The sequence below is a fragment of the Cuculus canorus genome, chromosome 7, assembly GCF_017976375.1.
Source record: "Cuculus canorus isolate bCucCan1 chromosome 7, bCucCan1.pri, whole genome shotgun sequence".
NCBI classification, from domain to species: domain Eukaryota; kingdom Metazoa; phylum Chordata; class Aves; order Cuculiformes; family Cuculidae; genus Cuculus; species Cuculus canorus.
The window spans coordinates 1325584-1344548 of NC_071407.1; the positions used below are offsets into that span (position 1 = coordinate 1325584).

The window sequence follows — 18965 nt, forward strand, 5'->3', positions numbered from 1 at the left end:
TCCCTGGACCTGCTGGTCACACCGTTTCTATCCAAGCCAAGATACCATTGGCCTTCTCGGCCCCCCGGGCACACTGCTGGCTCACGTTCATTTAACCAACAGCCCCAGGGCCTTCTCCTCGGCGCACCTCTCCCCCTGGGCCGCAGCTGCACAGGGCCTTTGTGCCCCAAGAGCAGGACCCTCGTTAGACCTCCTGCCATCGGTCTCAGCGCAGCGCTCCGGCCTGTTCCGGTCCCGTGGGGAGGCCCTGGCCTGGGCTGCCGCACCCCTGCAGGTGTCCAGGCCCGCCCGGATGCCTTTGGAGCTCCTGGGCCGGGGGAGGTGTCCCTGCCCGGGCAGGGGTGGAACTGGACGGGTCTGACGTCCCCGCAGGGCCAATGGGGAGCCGGGGCGGGCCGCTGCGGCCGGACTGCCCGAGCACCGCGATGCCGGGCTTGGTCCGGTTCCGGGGCTGCGGGCGCGGCTCCCGCTGCGGCTACTGCGGGGCGCGGGGCGGCAAGGTCTCGGCCGGTAAGCGGGGAGCGAGCGCGCTTGCCCGCACTCAACGTGGCGGAGCCAAGGCCGCGTTAAAGGTGGGGGGGGACGCCGCTTCCGGTGGGCGCTGCCCACACTAAAGATAGCGCAGCTCGAGGGGCAGCTGCTTCCGGTAGGCCCTGCCCTCACTAAACATGGCGGAGCAAAGACTACGTTAAAGAGGGAGGGACGCCGCCTCCAGTGGGCGCTGCACTCATTACGCGTGGCGGGGCTCTGCCTATATTAAAGGCAGCGCTGACGCCGTTTCCGGTGTGCGCTGCCCGCACTGAAGAGGGAGGGGACGGTCCTTCCCGTGTGCACTGCCCACACTAAACACAACGGAGCTCTGCCTGTATTAAAGCTAACGATGATGCCGCTTCCCGTGTGCTGCCCGCACTGAACATGACGGAGCCCTCCCTGCGTTAAAGGTGTCGGGAAGCCACTTCCCTTCCGCTGCCCGCACTAAACATGGCGGGGCTCCCCTGCCTTACTAGCGGCGGGGACGCCGCTTCCTGCCGGGCCGCCCGCAGCCAAGATGGCGGCGGGTGCCGCTTCCGGCGGGGCGGGGGCGCGGGGGGCGATGGCGGCGGGTGGCATCTCGCCCAGCATCGTGGAGTTCTTCGGCGGGGAGGACGGATACCGCTGCGGCTACTGCAGGAGCGACACGGGCAACCTGTCCCACGGTGCGGGGCGGGGGCGGGGCGGGGGCCGCTGCTCCCCCAGGGCTCGGCTCCGCGCTGGGACGGGCGGAACAGCGGCCGCAGCTGCAGCCCCTATGTGAGCGGGCGCGTCACGGGGTCCGAGCGTGGTTTGGGGGGAGGGGACCTCAAAGCCCATCTAGTGCCACCCCTGCCACGGGCAGGGACACCTCCCGCTGGATCAGTGGCTCCAAGCCCCATCCAACCTGGCCTGGAACCCCTCCAGGGATGGGGCAGCCCCCACTGCTCTGGGCACCCTGGGCCAGGGCCTCCCCGCCCTCACAGGGAAGAATTTCCCCTTATCTCCAGTCTAAATCTGCCCCTCTCCAGTTTGTCCCCAGTGCCCCTCGTCCTCTCCCTGCCCTCCCTGATGCAGAGCCCCTCCCCAGCTTCCCTGTTATCCCTTTCAGCCCTGGGAGCTGCTCCAAGGTCTCTCCCAGCCCTCTCTCCTCCAGGCTGAACAGCCCCAGCTCTCCTCAGAGCAGAGGGGCTCCAGCCCTCGGGTCAGCTTTGTAGCCCCCTCTGGAGCCGCTCCAACTGTTCCACCTCTTTCTTATGTTGAGGATTCCAGATCTGGACACAAACTCCCGATGAGGTCTCGCAGGGGAGGAATAGAGAGGCAGAATCATTTCAGATGGTGGTTGTGGAACAGCCCCCTCTGCTCAGCACAGGTCACACTGAACAGGGCGTTATCGTCTCCGCAGGATGAACAGTGTCTGGAAAACACTGTTGGAAAGATGGGACGTTCTGTCTGGCTTTCAAAAAATGCATTCACTTACATGAAAGTTTATTTAGCTTTATTCAAAATATTCTACTTTTTGTAACAGTAACTGCTTCTTGTATCAAATACATAAATGTTCCCAGAGATATCGTGCATATTCTCTTCCTTTCCAAGGACTCATATTTAATATGAACTTCACAACAGCCAAACCTCTGCTCATTCGGAGCGGGCTCCAGCTCTGCCTGACCTTGCCTTTGAGACGGGGAAGGCTGCAGACAGAGGTGGTGGCAGGAACAGCCCCCTCTGCTCAGCACAGGTCACACTGAACAGGGCGTTATCGTCCCCGCGGAATGGATGGGGTCTGGAAAACACTGTTTGAAAGAAAATGCTATAAAACCCGATGCAGTCATAAAGACGTTCTGTCTAGCTTTCACAAACTACAGTTACTGGGATGAAAGCTTTACTTTAGCTTAAATCAAAATATTCCACTTTTTGTAACAGTGGCTGCTTTGTGTATCGCTGGCCCAGCAGTTCTGGCTGTTTAACAAAATGAAGGAGCAGTTTTATATCATTTTGTTGTATCTCTGGGAAAGAGCAAGTGGAGAGGTCAACTTTTTTACTTAGAATTGTAGAATAGTTTGGGGGGAAGGGACCTCAAAGCCCATCCAGTCCCACCCCTGCCACGGGCAGGGTTGCCTCCCGCTGGATCAGGGGCTCCAAGCCCCATCCAACCTGGCCTGGAACCCCTCCAGGGATGGGGCAGCCACCACTGCTCTGGGCACCCTGGGCCAGGGCCTCCCCACCCTCACAGCAGAACATTTCTTCCTAAAATCTCATCCCAATCTCCCCTCTTTGATCCTATCCCTGCCCTCCCTGATTCAAAGCCCCTCCCCAGCTTTCCTGCAGCCCATTTTAGTACTGGAAGCTGCTCTAAGGTTTCCCCGGAGCCTTCTCTTCTCCAGGCTGAACAACCCTAGAGAAGCAAACTTGTATGGTCAGAGCACTGGAGTTCATTGCATCCCAATATATATGTTAGTTTTGGTCTTTTTTTCACTCTTAACATGAGTGTCAAAATCACTAATCTGTGAGATTTAGGAATGTGCCAGATCCTTGCAAAACATTTAGTTGATTGTCACTGCTCAGATTTGCAGTGATATTTCTGTAGAACTTGCTGTATTTTCCTGTTTTGAAACCTAACTGCGGTCAGTCAGTGTATTCCTCTGTTATGTGTTTCAGGTATGTGGGCACATTCGATGACAGTTCAAGATTATCAGGATCTCATAGACAGAGGATGGCGAAGGTAAATGAAAATAGAAAATACAAAGTCATGTTGTTAGCTTAGATTCAACATAGAATCCAAATTTACAGTTTAGTTGCATGAAAACAGTTAACAAGGTTTCATAAGTAATTGAAATAAAAGTGTTTGCCCAGTGCTCTGCAGCTTTTTGTAACCTGACAGTGTTGGACACAATTGGTTCTTTTAGAAGGATAATATTTTAGTAGAGCAGCAAAAAGCTGAAGAACTTGCTTCTCGACTTTTGTTACTCTTTGTTTAGTGTTTTGATATTATTTTAAGAGAAAACATTGGTCTGTCATTTATTTTGGGCTATAAGAGACAGAAAATCAATACATATTCATTGTTATTTTTAGAAGTGGAAAATATATCTACAAACCCATCATGAATCAAACGTGCTGTCCTCAATACACAATAAGGTAAGATGCTCAAAATATACCACTGTCAGTGATGAAGTGCTTCGGGTGTGTTCAACCATTTGTGTTTATTACTTTAAATACAGGATGCTTGAAAAAATTATCTGCTTTTAATGATGCTTTGAGTACTAAATGTGTATTGTGAGGTCTGCACATGGGCACATCAGCAGCCGGGTGAAGTTGTCCTGTGAGCGGCTGGCGGAGTGTGTGACCTTGCCTTCTGCTTCTGGGTTGTGATCCGAAGTGAGAGTCATACAGTCATGGAATAGTTTGGGTCAGAAATGACCTCAAAGCCCATCCAGTCCCACCCCTGCCCTGGGCAGGGACACCTCCCACTGGATCAGGGGCTCCATCCAACCTGGCCTGGAACCCCTCCAGGGATGGGGCAGCCACCACTGCTCTGGGCAACCTGGGCCAGGGCCTCCCCACCCTCACAGCAAAACGTTTGTTGCTAAGATCTCATCTCAATCTCCTTCTTTCAGCTGAAAACCATTCCCCATCATCCTATCCCTGCCCTCCCTTATCAACAGCCCCTCCCCTTTAGGCTCTCTCCTGTGGTTGCTCTCAGGCTCACTGGTTGCAGGGAACCGGTGTGTCCGTGTCCTACAAACATGGCTTTAGTAGCCCAGATGATAAGAGAGGCTGTTGGTTAAATAGATAGGAGTAATTGTAGATACGCGTTTCTGCCCTTAGTATCAATGCTGTATCTATGAGATGGATAACTGAGAAAATCCAGTATACTGGCCTCCTAGGAAAGTTTTCTTATGCGGTGCTTGAGGTCATCTTGTATTTTAGTGATCATAACGATATACGCACAAAATGCAATACAAAGAGTGATATTATGCAGTACAAGGCAATATAATTTGATTAACTTGAAAGCGTTGCTAAAATATTTGACCACTTAATATAGGGAAATTTAAGAAGTCATTAAAAACCACATATATAGTGTAACCTTTTAAAGTGGTTCCTTAACATTTTTTCTGAAACAATCTTTTAGAAAAGAAATTATCATATTTTTATTTTTTTAAGGTGCCAGGCTTTGCACTTCCAGGCCTCCAAGTCTCACAAGAAAGTTCTGAAGAAAATGCTGAAGTTCATTTCGAAAGGAGATGTTTCAAAGGGAGCAAATGAAGGTAAGAAATTCCTGATGTTTGAAAGCCAATCCTGACGTCTGAAAGGGGGCTCAAATGCGGTGGGTGGTGGAAGGCCTAACACGCTTTGATTTTTCTAATGGTCTGGCCAGGCTGTGTCTTTGCAGTTGGTTTTGACTCAAGAGCGTGGAGACCAAACTCCGTGGCTAACTTGCTCCTCTGAAGAATACGTTGCTTTACTTTTTGCACAGTCCAGCCTATTTTCTCTTTCATCTCTGGGCACGTGCTTACTTTCTGTCTGGCTGCCATAGAGGATTAGACCCCATTTTTGCCTCTGTCATAAAAATGATAATCTGGAGAGGACGAGGTAGGACAGTGCTGGCAGAGAAAAGGAGGAACAAGCAGGGAAAGGAGGGCTTTTCTTCCAGGTGATTGAACAGTCACAGAATTCGGGCGTGGAGGGGGTGGAAAGGCCCTCTGGAGCTCATCCAGTCCAACCCCCCTACTGGAGAAGGGTCACCCCCAGCACATGGGAACATATCCAGGTGGGATTGGATCTCTCTGGAGAAGGAGACCCCACGCGTTCCTGGGCAGCTGGTTCCAGTGGTCCATCACCCTTGCAGGAAAGAAGTTTTTCCACATGTTGAGATGGAGCTTCCCGTGCTCCAGTTTGTGCCCAGTGCCCTTGTCCTGTCCCTGGACACCGCTGAACAGAGTCTGCCCCCCTCCTCCTGTCCTCTGCCTGGACAGACCCAGGTCTCTCAGCCTCTCCTGCTAAGAGAGACGCGTCAGTTCCCTCTGCCGGACTCTCTGCAGTCATTCCTCGTCTTCCCTTAGCTGAGGAGCCCAGAATGGACCCAGGAGCCCAGCTGGGGCAGAGCAGTCAGGCTTCATTTATCCAACAGCAAAACCAGCTCTGGTCAGTTGGGGTGGAACTGTCTTGTGTTGGTTCTGAATCTATGTGACTTCCCTTTGTTTTGTGTGTGCTACTATTTTAGTCTCTTTGTTTGGAGTTACGGCATGAGATGAGAGAAAACATAAAGTGGGTTGGTGCTGGTAATTCAGGGTCTCAAAGGAAGCTTCCTCTTCTCAGGCTATTGCAGACAGTCACCTTATCTGTTGAAAAGCAGTTATACAATTGGAAAGTAATTAATTTAATGTTAATTATGCAAGGTGCGAGCTGCAATTGTATAGAGAGAAATTAACTCATGCGGTTTTTAATTGTTCCAGAAGAGCCAATGGAATCTCACGTAGAAGGTGCCGCCGCGTGCGATTTTGCATACAGAAGTGAATTCCGTGTCGCTCAGTCTGAAGTGACTCCATTGAGCGGTGATCACATGGAGAGAGTGGAAAATGAAGATAAGGACACAGGAGAAGCAAAAGAAGAAGTGAATGAGCAGAAGGAGGAATCGAGGTCTCTTCAGATAAGCACGGATAAAGACACGCCAGTCCCCGGGGGACCGTCACATTCGGCTAAAATTGCTCATGCACCACCTAAGCCAGGTAGTCAAGTTCCCTCCAGCAATTGGAATTACTGTTGGAATTCTGTCAGTAATTGGAATATCCTGTCACAATTTCACATGTTGAAAACCAGCTTCTTGTCTTGCGTAGTGATTCAATAACCATTTCTCCTTATTCCTGTACTCTTGATGATTTGTGGAATTATAGTGGATAAATTGAGAGGTGCTGTGGGTTACTTGGTTTTTTAGTTTTTCATGGAAGTTGTGTCTATTTTGGTTATATTCATTTTTTCGTTTAGTTATTGATAAGACGTATCTACGGCGGATAGTTTTCCATAAGCTCTTTAGATGGCAGTCAGATAGGTCGAGGTGGTCAAATCTCACTGGGCATTGGGACCAGTTTCCAGTTGAGGGTACTTTTGTGTGCGGAATAAGCCGTCCATCCAGTTTCCCTTTCTCCAGTAAGATGCGGGGACTCGGGCTTCGTACACCTGCGCTGTGGTTGTTTTAGAGCTGGGCAGAGCTCCGGCTGCTGCTGCAGGAGTGCACGCTAATGAGTTGGGTTAAGGCATAAGGCGTGGCAATTAGTGTTTGTTAAAATCCTAACGAAGACTGGATGCTTTACAGATTTTGTGCACGTGTTGGGATGTCGCAGTGATTCCTAACTGCACTCGCCTCTTACACGTAGTGCCTCTATGAGAGCTTCAAAGTACTTTTTCCTTCTCAAAGATTTCTGTAGCTTGGCTGATTTCAAGTGAAATGATGTTATTTTGCCTGTAATGAACATTCGTTCCGATAGGTTCAGGTTCCCACCAGCTTAACAAGGAATTTTGCATCTAAACAAAAAGCAAGTTTTCAGGCTGGGAAGCCAGCAGTGCAGCACAGAACCAGCGCTGATAATGCGCTCCTGGAAAACTCGTCCAGGATTTTTAATAGTGTATTTTATAAACTGCAGTCAAAACTCTTAAGAGCCCTCGTGGAGTTTATAGTCTCAATAACTTTGATTTGTTGTGCAGTCAAAACTCTTGTTTTTTTAAGTAATTGGTGAAAAACTTCATTTTGGGAGCAAAAGAAGTGGGCGTTGACAGCAGGTGGTGGGCTTGGGTAACGAGCATGAGGGTAAACCTGCCGCTGGCTTGGAAAGGTGAGGGTGGGTCTTTAGTTGTGTTAGGAATAACATGGAGTAAAGCTGTGAACATGGAAATACACATAAAGAAAGCTTGAAACATTGCGCTCTGTTTCAGGAAAAGAGGGTTTACTTAGGAGGAAACATTCATTAGTGCGCTGCTCTCTCTCTGGAGGTTTTACATGAAATATAAAAGAAGAATAAATGTATCAAAGCTGATTTAATTTATCTTTAATCTTTTTTTCAGGGCAGGTGGTGTCACAGGTCAAATTTAGTTTAAAACTTTCCAGATAGAAAGATGTTTAGTTTTCGTCTTGGAAAATATAGACTTACCCCGTAATACAATTGCTTAATTGCATGTTTATTCCTTTATAAACAAAGCAGGACATTGTCATGTAGGAATAATGGGCTGTTTCTGCACAGTTTCAATAGAAAAGAAGGGTTGCTTATGTCTGTGTGCACATTTGTTGTTCTAAGAAGTTTTTCTTGCTAACTTACAGCTTGTAGAAGCTATGAGACATGAAACAGATCCTGATACACATGAAGTACTCGTTCTTCAAATGTGTTGGAAAGGGGAAGATTTAGATTAGACATTAAGAAGAAATTCTTCATGATGAGGGTGGTGGTTCCCTGGCCCAGGCTGCCCAGAGCAGTGGTGGCTGCCCCATCCCTGGAGGGGTTCCAGGCCAGGTTGGATGGGGCTTGGAGCCCCTGAGCCAGTGGGAGGTGTCCCTGCCCATGGCAGGGGTGCTTTGAGGTCCCTTGCAGCCCAAACCATTCTATGATTCTGTGATTTTCATAAGAGCACAAGAATAAGTGATATAATTTGTTAAATTGCAAGCCAGTTCTGCGCTATATTGTATGAACACGAGTATTTTAAAGAGTCCCTTCTTCTGGCTCTTTCGCCTATGGACCAGTCACACAGGATTTGTTATTTCCTAGTAGTATTTCGTGGTCAAACGTTTTAGCTGTGTGGATGAAACGAATACTGAAAAACCTTATTGGAGAGGTAAAAGCACTCGATCATGAAGTCTGCTGGTGCCGTTGTAGGATGTCCGAAGGGTGCCTCCCCACCCTCGCAGGGAAGCATTTCTTCCTAAAATCTCATCTCAGTCTCCCCTCTTTCAGCTTAAAACCGTTCCCCTTGTCCTATCACTGCACTCTGATAGTTTCTAGGGTAGTCAGACAATTCTCTATTGATTCGGTTTTGTGGTTTCAGTGGTTCATCCCTCAGTATTTCAAGCCGATCCTGTAGCTGTCTGGATATGGTGCATCATCAAACCTGTATTAAAGTGCTGCAGCGGGACAATCGTTGCAACTCGGCTTGGCATCGCCTGTTGTTGGTAGATGTAAATGTGGAAGACCACGTTATATTCAGAGCACAGCCTGCGGTTAATGGTCATTTTAACCATTTCTTTTCAGTGATTATGCGAGAACCACTTGTTTGTTGCAGAACATGGTGTGTAATTCTTTTCCTGTGCCTGTGCAGGGAAAGGGGCTGATCTGAGCAAGCCCCCGTGTCGCAAAGCAAAGGACATCCGGAAGGAAAGGAAGCTGCAGAAACTCCTTCAGAACCAGGCGTGCGCGTTGGAAGGCTCTCAACATCAAGCAGGAGATCAGAGGGTCCTCTCACAGAACTCCAAACCTAAACCAAACCAACCTAAAGCCCTTGAAGACTTTGTTTTTGTCTCTTTCCCTGACGATGCCCCACACAAATTAGAGGTAATGTCTCATTCACTGGTGTTGGAGGTCAGTGAAGGAAAATTCTATGGATGAAGAGTTTGTTAAATGCTTGGGTGTTTAATGTCTGCGGTTTATGGGGTGGTTATTGTTTGAATCTCGGAATAGACACGTTACTGCACGTGATGTACGTATGGTGCAGCTGAGCTCCGTGTAACCACAAGAGGGTACTCGAGCACTTGCAGTCAGACATGGCAGAGACCAGAAACCAAAACAGCCGGTGAAATGATTTCATGCAGCGTGACCTGGAAAGTTGAGATGCTGAACGAGACAGAGGCGATAGTTAGTTCTGCTGCATAGAAATACTTAAAACTGTGCGCTAATGAATCTTGGTGAGAAAGCAGTAACCGTTCATAAAATCAAACAGGTAAGAAGATAGCTGCTCTTTATCAATGGCATTGATCTGCGTTGATGTCTCTGGGAGCCCTAAAAGTAATGGTAGAAAATTTTGCTTAGTGTATCAGTTGCCTTTAAATCTATCAGTAATCCGGAAACACCCATCTGGAAGGAAGGTGTTAGGACTTTGTAACCCATAAACCCATTTTTTTTTCCTGGAAGCCGGAAAACCACCTGTATATCAGTGTTTCCCTGGAGTTACTGGTATCAATGATGCTATTGGGAGTTAAATTTTTAATATTCTTTTGGTAATTACCGAAAAAGGTAGTGATGATGACTTGAAAAATTCACCCTGAATAATTGCCAAGAAGCCATGAAATTGCTCCGTCTCACTGGCTCCTCCAGATTTTCTGCCAAGTTGTGTCACGGAAGCGCAATGGCTTTGTCTCATCATCTTCGTTTAGGAGACGAAGGGAAGGAGGATGGTCCAGCAGCATTTTCCCAGCTGGGCTTTGCTGCTTACTGTGGTGTCGAGTGTTGCATTTTAGTTTGTTTTTTTTTTTTTGGTAGATCAGAACCAATGTTATTTGTGAAAACAGAACCATACTGAAAATTAAGTGGTTTGGGAAGTGAAAGTGTTTGTAAATATCATTGAAAAGAACTGCAGTGTTGCTCCTGCGAGAGCGTTGTGGAGCAATCATTTTATAGATTTTTTACAAATAATTTATTTGTGTGCGTGTAAGGGCGATGGTGGGAGAGATGGATAATTTCCTACTGCAATTAACTCCTAATTGAATGTGGAGATTGTGTTTCTCCTTCCTCTTTACATTTGGAAAATATAATGAAATGCCCATGGGATTATTGCAAAAAACCCCACAGTCTCTAAAGAGCATAGCTGTGAGTCTTCCAAATGCACAGGTCCCTCAAATATTTTTCAATATGGCATGAAACTACAAAAAGAGGTTTTTAAAAGTACAGCGAACCTCTTCACAGTGTCAATCTGCACACCTTTTTTGGGGTTATTTCCTGAAAACTGTTTGTGTAGTTTTTCCATGGGCACTTTGGTCCACCTTCATTTGCAGCTGGAAAACCTTGTACATTATTCGGTGTAAACATAAAAGCCTTCAATAGTCTAAACTGAGCTGAAGAATTTGAAGGCTACTGGCTTGTATTGATTAAATTGTTTGGACCTTTGCAGAGGAAATCAAACTTTCTCTCTGTTGTGATGCTTGTACGTGCATGAATATGTAGTTACTGCATGATACTGTAATAATAAATGTGCTTGACTTCTTCTGAAGGTGAGGGTGGTGAGATCATCTCCACCGAGTTCCCAGTTCAAAGCCACGTTTCAGGAGTCTTACCAGGTGTATAAGCGTTACCAGATGGTTATTCACAAGGACCCGCCTGATAAACCAACCGTACATCAGGTCAGAAGGGCAGACGGGTTTTATGCAGAGCGCAGCTTCCCCTCCATTTCCTATCTTGCTTCTGGGAGAATGGATTTTATATCCGTTGTGTACTCAGGAGCCTGTAAAATACTGTAGCAAATAAAATCAGCGTCCTGAAAGTGCAAGCTCTTTTCGCAGCTCTTGGTGAGCACCGCTAAGATTTGATCTTAATTGCAGAGAGAAAAGTTTAAGGAAGTTACGTGGGGATGCTCTTGGGTGAGAGGTGGAGGATGAGGCCTTTGGAGATAGGTATTATGGGCCTTACAAATGCAAATCTCCTCAGAACTAAAACCAGATGGACACTCACCCACTCTCGTTGGCTTTGGTTTGACTGCTTCCCTACGGAGGAACAGGCATGGTCAGGGCTAACGTGTGAGTGAAGAATTTATCACACATGTGGATTGTTGATGTAAGGTTCACAGAAGCTGTACAAACTTCTTCGTTTGCAACTGGAGCCCTGCAAGAAGCAATCAGTGAAATCCATCTAAATTACACGTTGCTGCTGCTTCTGTTAATGGTGTGTAATAGTTTGCTGTCAGACCTATTACTGCTTGAATACTCTCAAGAAAAGAATTCGGGGCTTTGGAGAAACAGTAGACGTGGCAGAATGTGGAACTGCTAAACTGGGGCAGAGGGTGAGTGCCATTAAAAATAATACATTTTGAAAGTCCTTGAGACTGTGCAGTGAAAATAGCATTTGATCAGAGGAATAAATAAAGTCGAATAAACTGACTCTTTGAAGTGTTCCAGTGATATACGTTTTTTATTCTTTACTGACATTATCAGCTGTCAGTTTAAGCTTAGCGCTAGTTGTCAGCATTTCCCTGTAGGAAGCTTTCCTTGTTACTGTGTTTAACGCAGAGAACTGACTTCCGAGGCTTTGAAGTGGATAGGAGGAGATCTTCCACTAGCCTTGCCTTCAGAAGCGTGTTATCTGGTTCTGTGCCGTTCGAATAGTTACGCCTGTGTTTCCCTTGCTCTGAAGGTGAGGTTAGTCCCGGTCTCCTTTGAGGACCCCCAGTTCAAATCAAGCTTCGAGCAGTCAGCCACTCTATTTGCCAGGTATCAGATGGCTGTACACAAGGATGCTCCTTCTGACTGTGGCGAAACGGAGGTACGGTTCACTGCATGCGGCTTCACGGAAACATTTATAGTGAAACGGTGGGGAGTGGTGTCTCTTAGAGGGATTCTAAACATTAAAATATCGGAGGTTACATTTGGGAGGGAAAGCATTGTGTTTTTAGCAAGCTTCTGTCGCAGGCTTCAGCCCAGGGGAAACCGAGCTGGAGAGACAGGGATTCTGCACCATCATAACTGAAAAATGAATGTTAGTAATGAGTTAAGTAGTGTTGCTGTTTGTACGTGGTTGGTGAAAAGGTTGGGACTGAGGTTTCAACTGGAAATGGGATGTTGGCGTGGAAGTGCTTTTTTTTCATGGCAAAAGCGTCTTCTTTAAAGCTGTTCGGGATCTTTCCCACCATTCTCTGCAATTTTTTTGTTGTCTTGGTTAATTTAACAGGTGGAGGCTTTATAAATCTCAGGTTTGTTCACATTTGATTGCTAAGGGTCCCTTTGGACAGGAGCTCACCTTTGCAGCAGAAACTGCACGAAGACGTCCCCACCAGCTGATGGGCTGAGATCCAGCGAGGGGCTGTCGTGTGCGAATGCAGCCCGCTTCAGAGCGGAGCTTCCAGGGTGTCAATCCTGATCTAATCAGTAAAAACAAAAGCTCCCATAGGATTCTACCCAAGCAGCAATTCTCCATCTCTCTGGCAGGCGGCACACCCTTCTCATTAGCAGAATTAATAAAGCTGCTACCTCAGCTTTGTCATTTCTACCTACTGCGGATGAAAGGCTTCGGTATTGATCAACTGTCTGGTCAGGCCTCTCTTTTCTCGAGAGCAATGTGTGCAGAAGCCATACCTAGTGAGCTGCTTTCTGCTTCCAGGTAGAACAATAAACCCACGTAATCGTTTTTGGCTTTGGTTCAAAAGAGCGTAAGGAGCGTTCTTTTGTGAGGTCTCTGTAATGCTGCCGTGGAAAGCCATCAAAGTGATTCCACTTTGCTTAGGTAAAATAGTAGGACTCTATAGTAGTAGCCTCTGCTCTTTTCGTAATTACTAATATAAATTGAGTTAATTATAATTAGGGAAAAACTGGAAACATGCCAAGAAAGATTGAGCTATTTACTAGATTTGTACCAGGCGTTCTGCGATTCGTCTGCGATGATGAACGTATTTCAGCCCTAACGCTTAGAATATGGCCAATATTCCACCGTGCTTCTGCCCTAGAAATCCTTCTGCTGCAGAGAGGGTGGTGAGAACTTAATGTATTTAATCTTTGTTCAAAATGATGGATTCTTTTAGTACAATCATTACATCATGAAGAATCAAGAGCAAAATCACACTGGCAGCTTGCAGTTCAGCTCCGAGTAGCTCAGTCCACCTAATCCATTTGGGTCAGAGCGTGAGCTTTGGGGTAAACCAGGGTGTGATGGCCCAAATCACCCACGGGACTCTTCTGAGTCTCAGGGAGGAGAGTTTATAAAGATACATCAAAGACAGTTGCCATTTCCACCGTCTTACAGTGTGAAGTCTGTCATGAGCATCACTGTTGAACAGGAAGGAGATAGGCGTCTGTTCACACTGCTCTGGCTCAATGGATTTGTATCCTCCTCTTTTTTCCTTGTTTCTTGTTGTAGGTGTTTCCCTGCTCTGCCTTTATCTTCTTTCTCTTGGCATCGTGTTTGTTTGGACTCAGTGTCATATTCCATTGGAGGCATAGGATCTTCTCTGAAGCTTCCAGTAGATGTACAACTCAGTCTGATGCTGCTGGCTTTAATTTTGGTCCTTCTTTGGCACTCGGACGTTATCCGTGTGTTCATGGAGCTCTGCCCCAGAAGGTCTTTCTGCTCACAAGCATTCATCTCTAAAGCTCTGTCACTTCAGCCAAAAGCATTTTGTATTTGATCCCTGTGGGAAGTAAATTGAGGAACGCTTTACACAAAATGTGTTTTGATCTCAATTAGAAGTCTTGTCTTTTTTTTCTTTTTTTTATAAATACTGAATTTGTGTGAGAGGAAAATGACCTGAGTCACTTTTAAGACCAGAAGTGACCAAGCAGGGTACAACTGATCCAGGTTATTCACAGGAGGGATGGATAATGCTGTTTGAAAGACCTCAGCCTTTTTTTCTTTTTCCTCCTTTTCAGACTTTTTAATATATTGTACAGACATTATGGAGCCGAGCGGTTCTTGGAGTAAAGGTAGAATGAAAACCTGTCCTGTGCACAGGACTTTTTATCAGGGCAGTAACAAATCTGCTTTGGGCTTGAAACTGGCAAACACCCAGGAATTTTGTTGCTCCAAAAATGAAATTTCGCTTTTAATCTCTGCAAGCGAATGTGTCTGCGTAGGGTAGGTGAACCCCCTTCTCAGGGAGGGTCCTGCACACTCTTGTGTTTGGAAATTTTCTAGTTTAGGAAAAGTATTTCATTTTATATTTGGCTGAACACTTCGTATTCAGAAACTTGCCTGTATTTAAATTTAGAATCCAACAAAAATTGCTATGGGACATATTAACAACTTCTTTTTGGAATTGGCATTACAATGTAGTGTCTGCCTGCATGAGCTGCTAGGCTGGCTTAATATTCACCTTATTACATTAAAAGGCAATTTTAGGAATGGATTTAGAATTTGGGTGATTATTTGAAAATAAGACGAGTGCAGAAACCTATGAAACAGTTCTCAATATCAACAAAAGGTGTGTGAGCCATTAAGCCAGTGATTACTCAAAGAGTGTGAACGGAGTCTCTCTTTCCATGCCTGTGCAATGTCTATACACCTTTCATCCAGATTTTAGGGGAGAAAGGTGAATAGATAATTTCCAGGACAGGGGGTCTATTGGATGCTTGACGCTAAGGATCAGTTTGAGCTCCTGGGCACTCTCTGCTCAGTGCCACTTTGAGACCACTGATAAATGGTGTTCCAGTGCCCTTCAAGACCGTGGGGCCATCTTCAATTGTGCCTTTTCCTCCTTCCTTTCTCCTCTCCGCCTGCGCCCCCGATGGAGATGGCAGCGGCACCGGCCATTGTGTGTGTTTGCTTTGACGAGGACAGAGTTGGCGGTTCTGCTGGTGGGTCCTGCGGTGGATTTGGCGGATGCGGTGCTGATTCCTCTCTGGTGCAGCGGCTTCCGTTTGTTCTTAGAAAAAGCAAAGTAGACATTTCAGGTGGAATATGTTTTTCCTAAGCCCCAGGGTTGGTGTTGCCTTTTCTGTGGGAGCATCATGATCTTCAGCGCTGCTCTCGCTGGAGAGTAGAGACTATGGTGGAGTAGAAGTAGATTTGCTGTCTGCTGAATAAGTTAACGCTCTAGGAACAGATTTGAGGATCTCATTGCTCCTGGAATCAAAGATAATTTACCTTGTGAGTGAAATTTTTTCAAATCTCTGTTTTTATCTTGACATAAAAGCTTACAACTGCTCTCTGCGTAGGCTTTTAAAGTATTGGCTATCCCCTTTCCTCTCAGTTTGTCTGTATAAATCGAACTTCCCTTGGAAATCTCAAAACCCTTTGGTCAGTGGCTGCAGGATTTCAGCTTCACAACTGACCAGACTTTCTCTGGCCTGTGGAGCTCGGTTACGTCCTGGTGTTATGCAAAGTTGTTGGCACCTGGGAGTATTTATGTCAGTGTGTTCTTATTGAATTGAATTGGTGTCCTGAGGGAAAACATAGCAAACGATTTTCTAATTAAAGGTTGCTTCATAATACTTGCTCTTAAATAGCCCCGTGGAAGAACTGCTTTCCCAGTTCTTCTCTGTGGGAACATCAGACCTTGTTATGTTGTCATGTAAATGCACGGTCATCCACTTTTCTGGTAAAATACGTACTCTTGTCTTAAAAAGAGTTACTGGAAAAGATCAGAAGAGTTAGGGGGAACCTCAACAGATTGTTAAGCAGTAAAGTTGAAAGAGCTTCTGGATGAGGTGAGATGCAGGCTTGGAAAATGGGTGTATCGCTGCCTGTTGGGGCAGGTTTAGCCAAGGCTGCTCCGTTGTGGAAGCTGTGGAAATGTGCAAGGGAAGAGCCTGCCCCGGTGTTTGTCACACTGCGTGTATTTCTTCTTGCCCTTTCGGAGGGACTGTACACAGCCCTTTTCCTCAGGTCCAAGACTGGTTCCCGGTCCTGTTCCCGGTATTTTCTTCTGCTAAAGTGGTGGAAGGCTGCAGTCCTGGTGAGTGAGCGGATCTGTGCCTGTAACACACAAAAAACCACTAATGGGATCGATTGCAAGGATTGATTTCCATGCCCACAAGTTACTTGTTTGAGTTTCTGTCTACGTGGACGGTATTTGTATTTATTTTGTGAAAAGCTCTAATAAGATCTGAAATCATGAAAGCCTGAAAAAGGGAGATTTTAATGATGAGCAGAGAGGAGGGAGTGGACTGAGCATTCTTTCACTGAGCAGGCGTCCTTTCCCTGTAGGGTCAGTGAAAGAGCAGTTGTAGCACAAATTGCAGAGCTGATCAGCGGGTTGAGTGCGATCATTTTACGCAGGGCAGTTTGTCCATCCTTTTTTCTTCATTTGTCTTGAGAAATATGACAAACCATACCCATAGCTTTGTTACAATAACTCGCGTGCAGAGAAATGGACAAATACGGATTTGGATGGGCGGGTTGGGTGGTCCTGGGGCAGCCTGATCCAGCGGGAGGTGTCCCTGCCCGTGGCAGGGTTGGAACTGGATGGCCTTTGAGGTCCCTTCCAACCCAAACTATCCTATGATTCTATGATATATGGATTTATACTCTCTGTGTTGTATTTTTTTTTTTAATACTAAGTAACTTTTAATAGCGTTTGGTTGTGTTTCTGGGAGAAAAGGTATAGATTAATACATAGATTAGTGGTCAGGGAATAAGACAGATGGGTAAACTTTGTATGTGTCTAATGTGATCCCAGTAGGCAGAAATACTCTGATAAACCATTGAATCAAGTGCTGGTGCTTGGCAGTGCTGGCAGAGGCTTTCCCTACGGAAAGACCAGTGATAGGTCTGGCTTGTCTTCTGCTTTGCTGAGAGCAATCTGTGTTTGCAGACGCTTTAATGCCCGCTCAGCAGCGGAAATACCCATCTTTCTGTGTGAGAAATGCAGGGAGGACTTTGTAGAACCCACTCCCCTGGAGATGCTGTGATCCAGCGCTACCCCAGCTTCAGGAGAAGTAAAGAGAAGGTGGGAGTAGATATGTAGATGTTTCAGAATATTTTGCCACCTGGATGTCTTTTGTGTTTTATAGCAAGTGTCAGAGTGTATTTCTCGCTATTTAAATGACGGATGCAGGTATGGAACTCTGCATCTCTGGAGGCAGAGATTTTAAATGAAATGAATACAGCAAAAATGTTTCTTCTTGGCCCTTTTGTCTCAAGAAGGAAATTGTTTGATCCCAATGATCTAACCAAGGGCTAATTTGGGTGGAATAAGGGATATCTCTAGCAGCTTTCCTTACCAAAGTATCGTCTCACCAGAGGTATTGTGCTTCTGACCCAATGTTGTCCTTTTTAAGATGCTTCTTGAAGTCAATTACAGAAGCTGGCAGCACATTTTATAGGTGCACACACTCCCATATCTAAAAGCTCTCAGCTAGTTTAGTCCTTTAGCCGCATTCAGTTCTTGTGCTAAAAAAAAATCAGTGGCTGTCATTCCAAACTGAGCTTTACATTGTCATGTAAAAATTGTGAAAATCAGCCTTTTTTTCTTCCTGCCTCTTCTCTAGCGAACTTGATGGCGCTGAATGATTCAACACACCGATACAACACATATAGTCCATTAATGTGATTTTTAGGCTTGAAGTCTTTTTTGAGGAGTCTCTGTCTTTAAGCGCACGGCTGCAGCGTAACCGAAACATGTGGCAGCTACAGCGGCTGAGAACATTGCCATAAAAGATCATTCTACAGTAGTTTCCAGAAAGAGTGAGAGGGAACAGTTCTCTGCTGTTTGGACCTCCTGAAGCAAACCTTTTCTTTAACTTCTCGTCAGTGTTTTATAATGACAAACTTGTAGAAAAATAGCATGTCTCTCTGTTCCCTCTGCAGAGCTGGCTGGACGCTCTCTCTGCTTTGTGCTTGAATAAATATTTGTCTTGGAAGAGAAGCATTTCAGCACACACAAAAGACAGGCTGTTTGGAAAGGTGCAAAAAATTACTGAAATGGGGATAGTTGGGGGGTTTCTTTCCTTTTTTTTTTTTTTTTAATTGCCTCCCAGGAATCCACTTGAACATAGAATGCTGAGGGAATAGCTTGTGAAATGCCAAGGAGCACGTTCGGATCAGTTTGAAGCTGATTGAATTGCACAATGTTAGGTTGTTGTGACCCAGTCTGTGCTCTGTGTCCCCCCTGTAAATTTAGGGACTCCCCCGGCTAATTAAGGTAAAAACAATAACGATTGACCTAAAAGATATTTATTCCCAAAAATCTTGAGAATAGGAAAAGCGCTGGTTTAGCAAACCGTCGGTAGGAACAACAAGGAAGAGGCGAGAAGAAGGAAAGGAGGGAAATAAAGAGGAAGTAAGAGAAAACTGGCAAAGATTCCCCACCCCACTTCTCCAGTGCTGAAAGGATCCTTCCAGGATGGTGGGCGCACAAGTGGCCTCTCTCCAGAGGATTGTTTATAGGTTTTTGGTGGGCTGCACACTGCTGACATTGGGGGCTGCTTCTTCCAAGAGGGCTCTTTGGGCAGCAGTCGCGGCCGGGCTGCTTGCGAGGGCGAGAGCTGTTGGAGAACACCGCCTCTGCTACAGTCTCAACCATCACTTAAGGCAGCCCAAAAGGTCTCTCTAACCCAGTTTTCTCTTTCTCTTCTTGTTTTCTAGTAAGAGAATGCTTAAAAATCCACAGCCTTTGTGGTTATTTTTAAGCTTCTGTGGCTTGCCTCGGAACTGTAGGTTTGTATAACACTCTTGAATCAGTTCTCCGATCACTTTGGTAGATGGCAGCGCCGAGCCGATGGTTGGCTCGTGGTGGCCAGGCTGCTGCTGTGCAGTGTCCACTGCCATGGGGTTATGTTTCAGATCTTGGTATTGCTGCCTTAGAAACCTACAACTGGTTCTTCTGTGTCAGCGCCGTTCCTT

General features: G+C 46.2%; 1 protein-coding gene across 5 annotated transcripts in view; it reads left to right on the top strand.

Annotated features, from left to right (window-relative positions):
- Positions 1 to 253: 253 nt before the first annotated feature.
- Positions 254 to 18965, top strand: part of ATE1 (arginyltransferase 1) — a 56381-nt gene continuing 37669 nt past the window's right edge. For 2 of the 5 annotated variants that reach the window (XM_054070877.1, XM_054070875.1), the window contains exons 1-7: positions 1045 to 1196; positions 3169 to 3232; positions 3583 to 3645; positions 4672 to 4775; positions 5964 to 6236; positions 8809 to 9041; positions 11829 to 11957. In XM_054070877.1, the coding sequence (XP_053926852.1) occupies positions 1049 to 1196; positions 3169 to 3232; positions 3583 to 3645; positions 4672 to 4775; positions 5964 to 6236; positions 8809 to 9041; positions 11829 to 11957 (1014 nt within the window). In that variant the 5' untranslated portion in view covers positions 1045 to 1048. Of the gene's footprint in view, positions 511 to 1044; positions 1197 to 3168; positions 3233 to 3582; positions 3646 to 4671; positions 4776 to 5963; positions 6237 to 8808; positions 9042 to 10693; positions 10823 to 11828; positions 11958 to 18965 lie in introns of those variants that run through there. The other 3 variants (XM_054070876.1, XM_054070874.1, XM_054070878.1) reach the window with 3 other exon arrangements.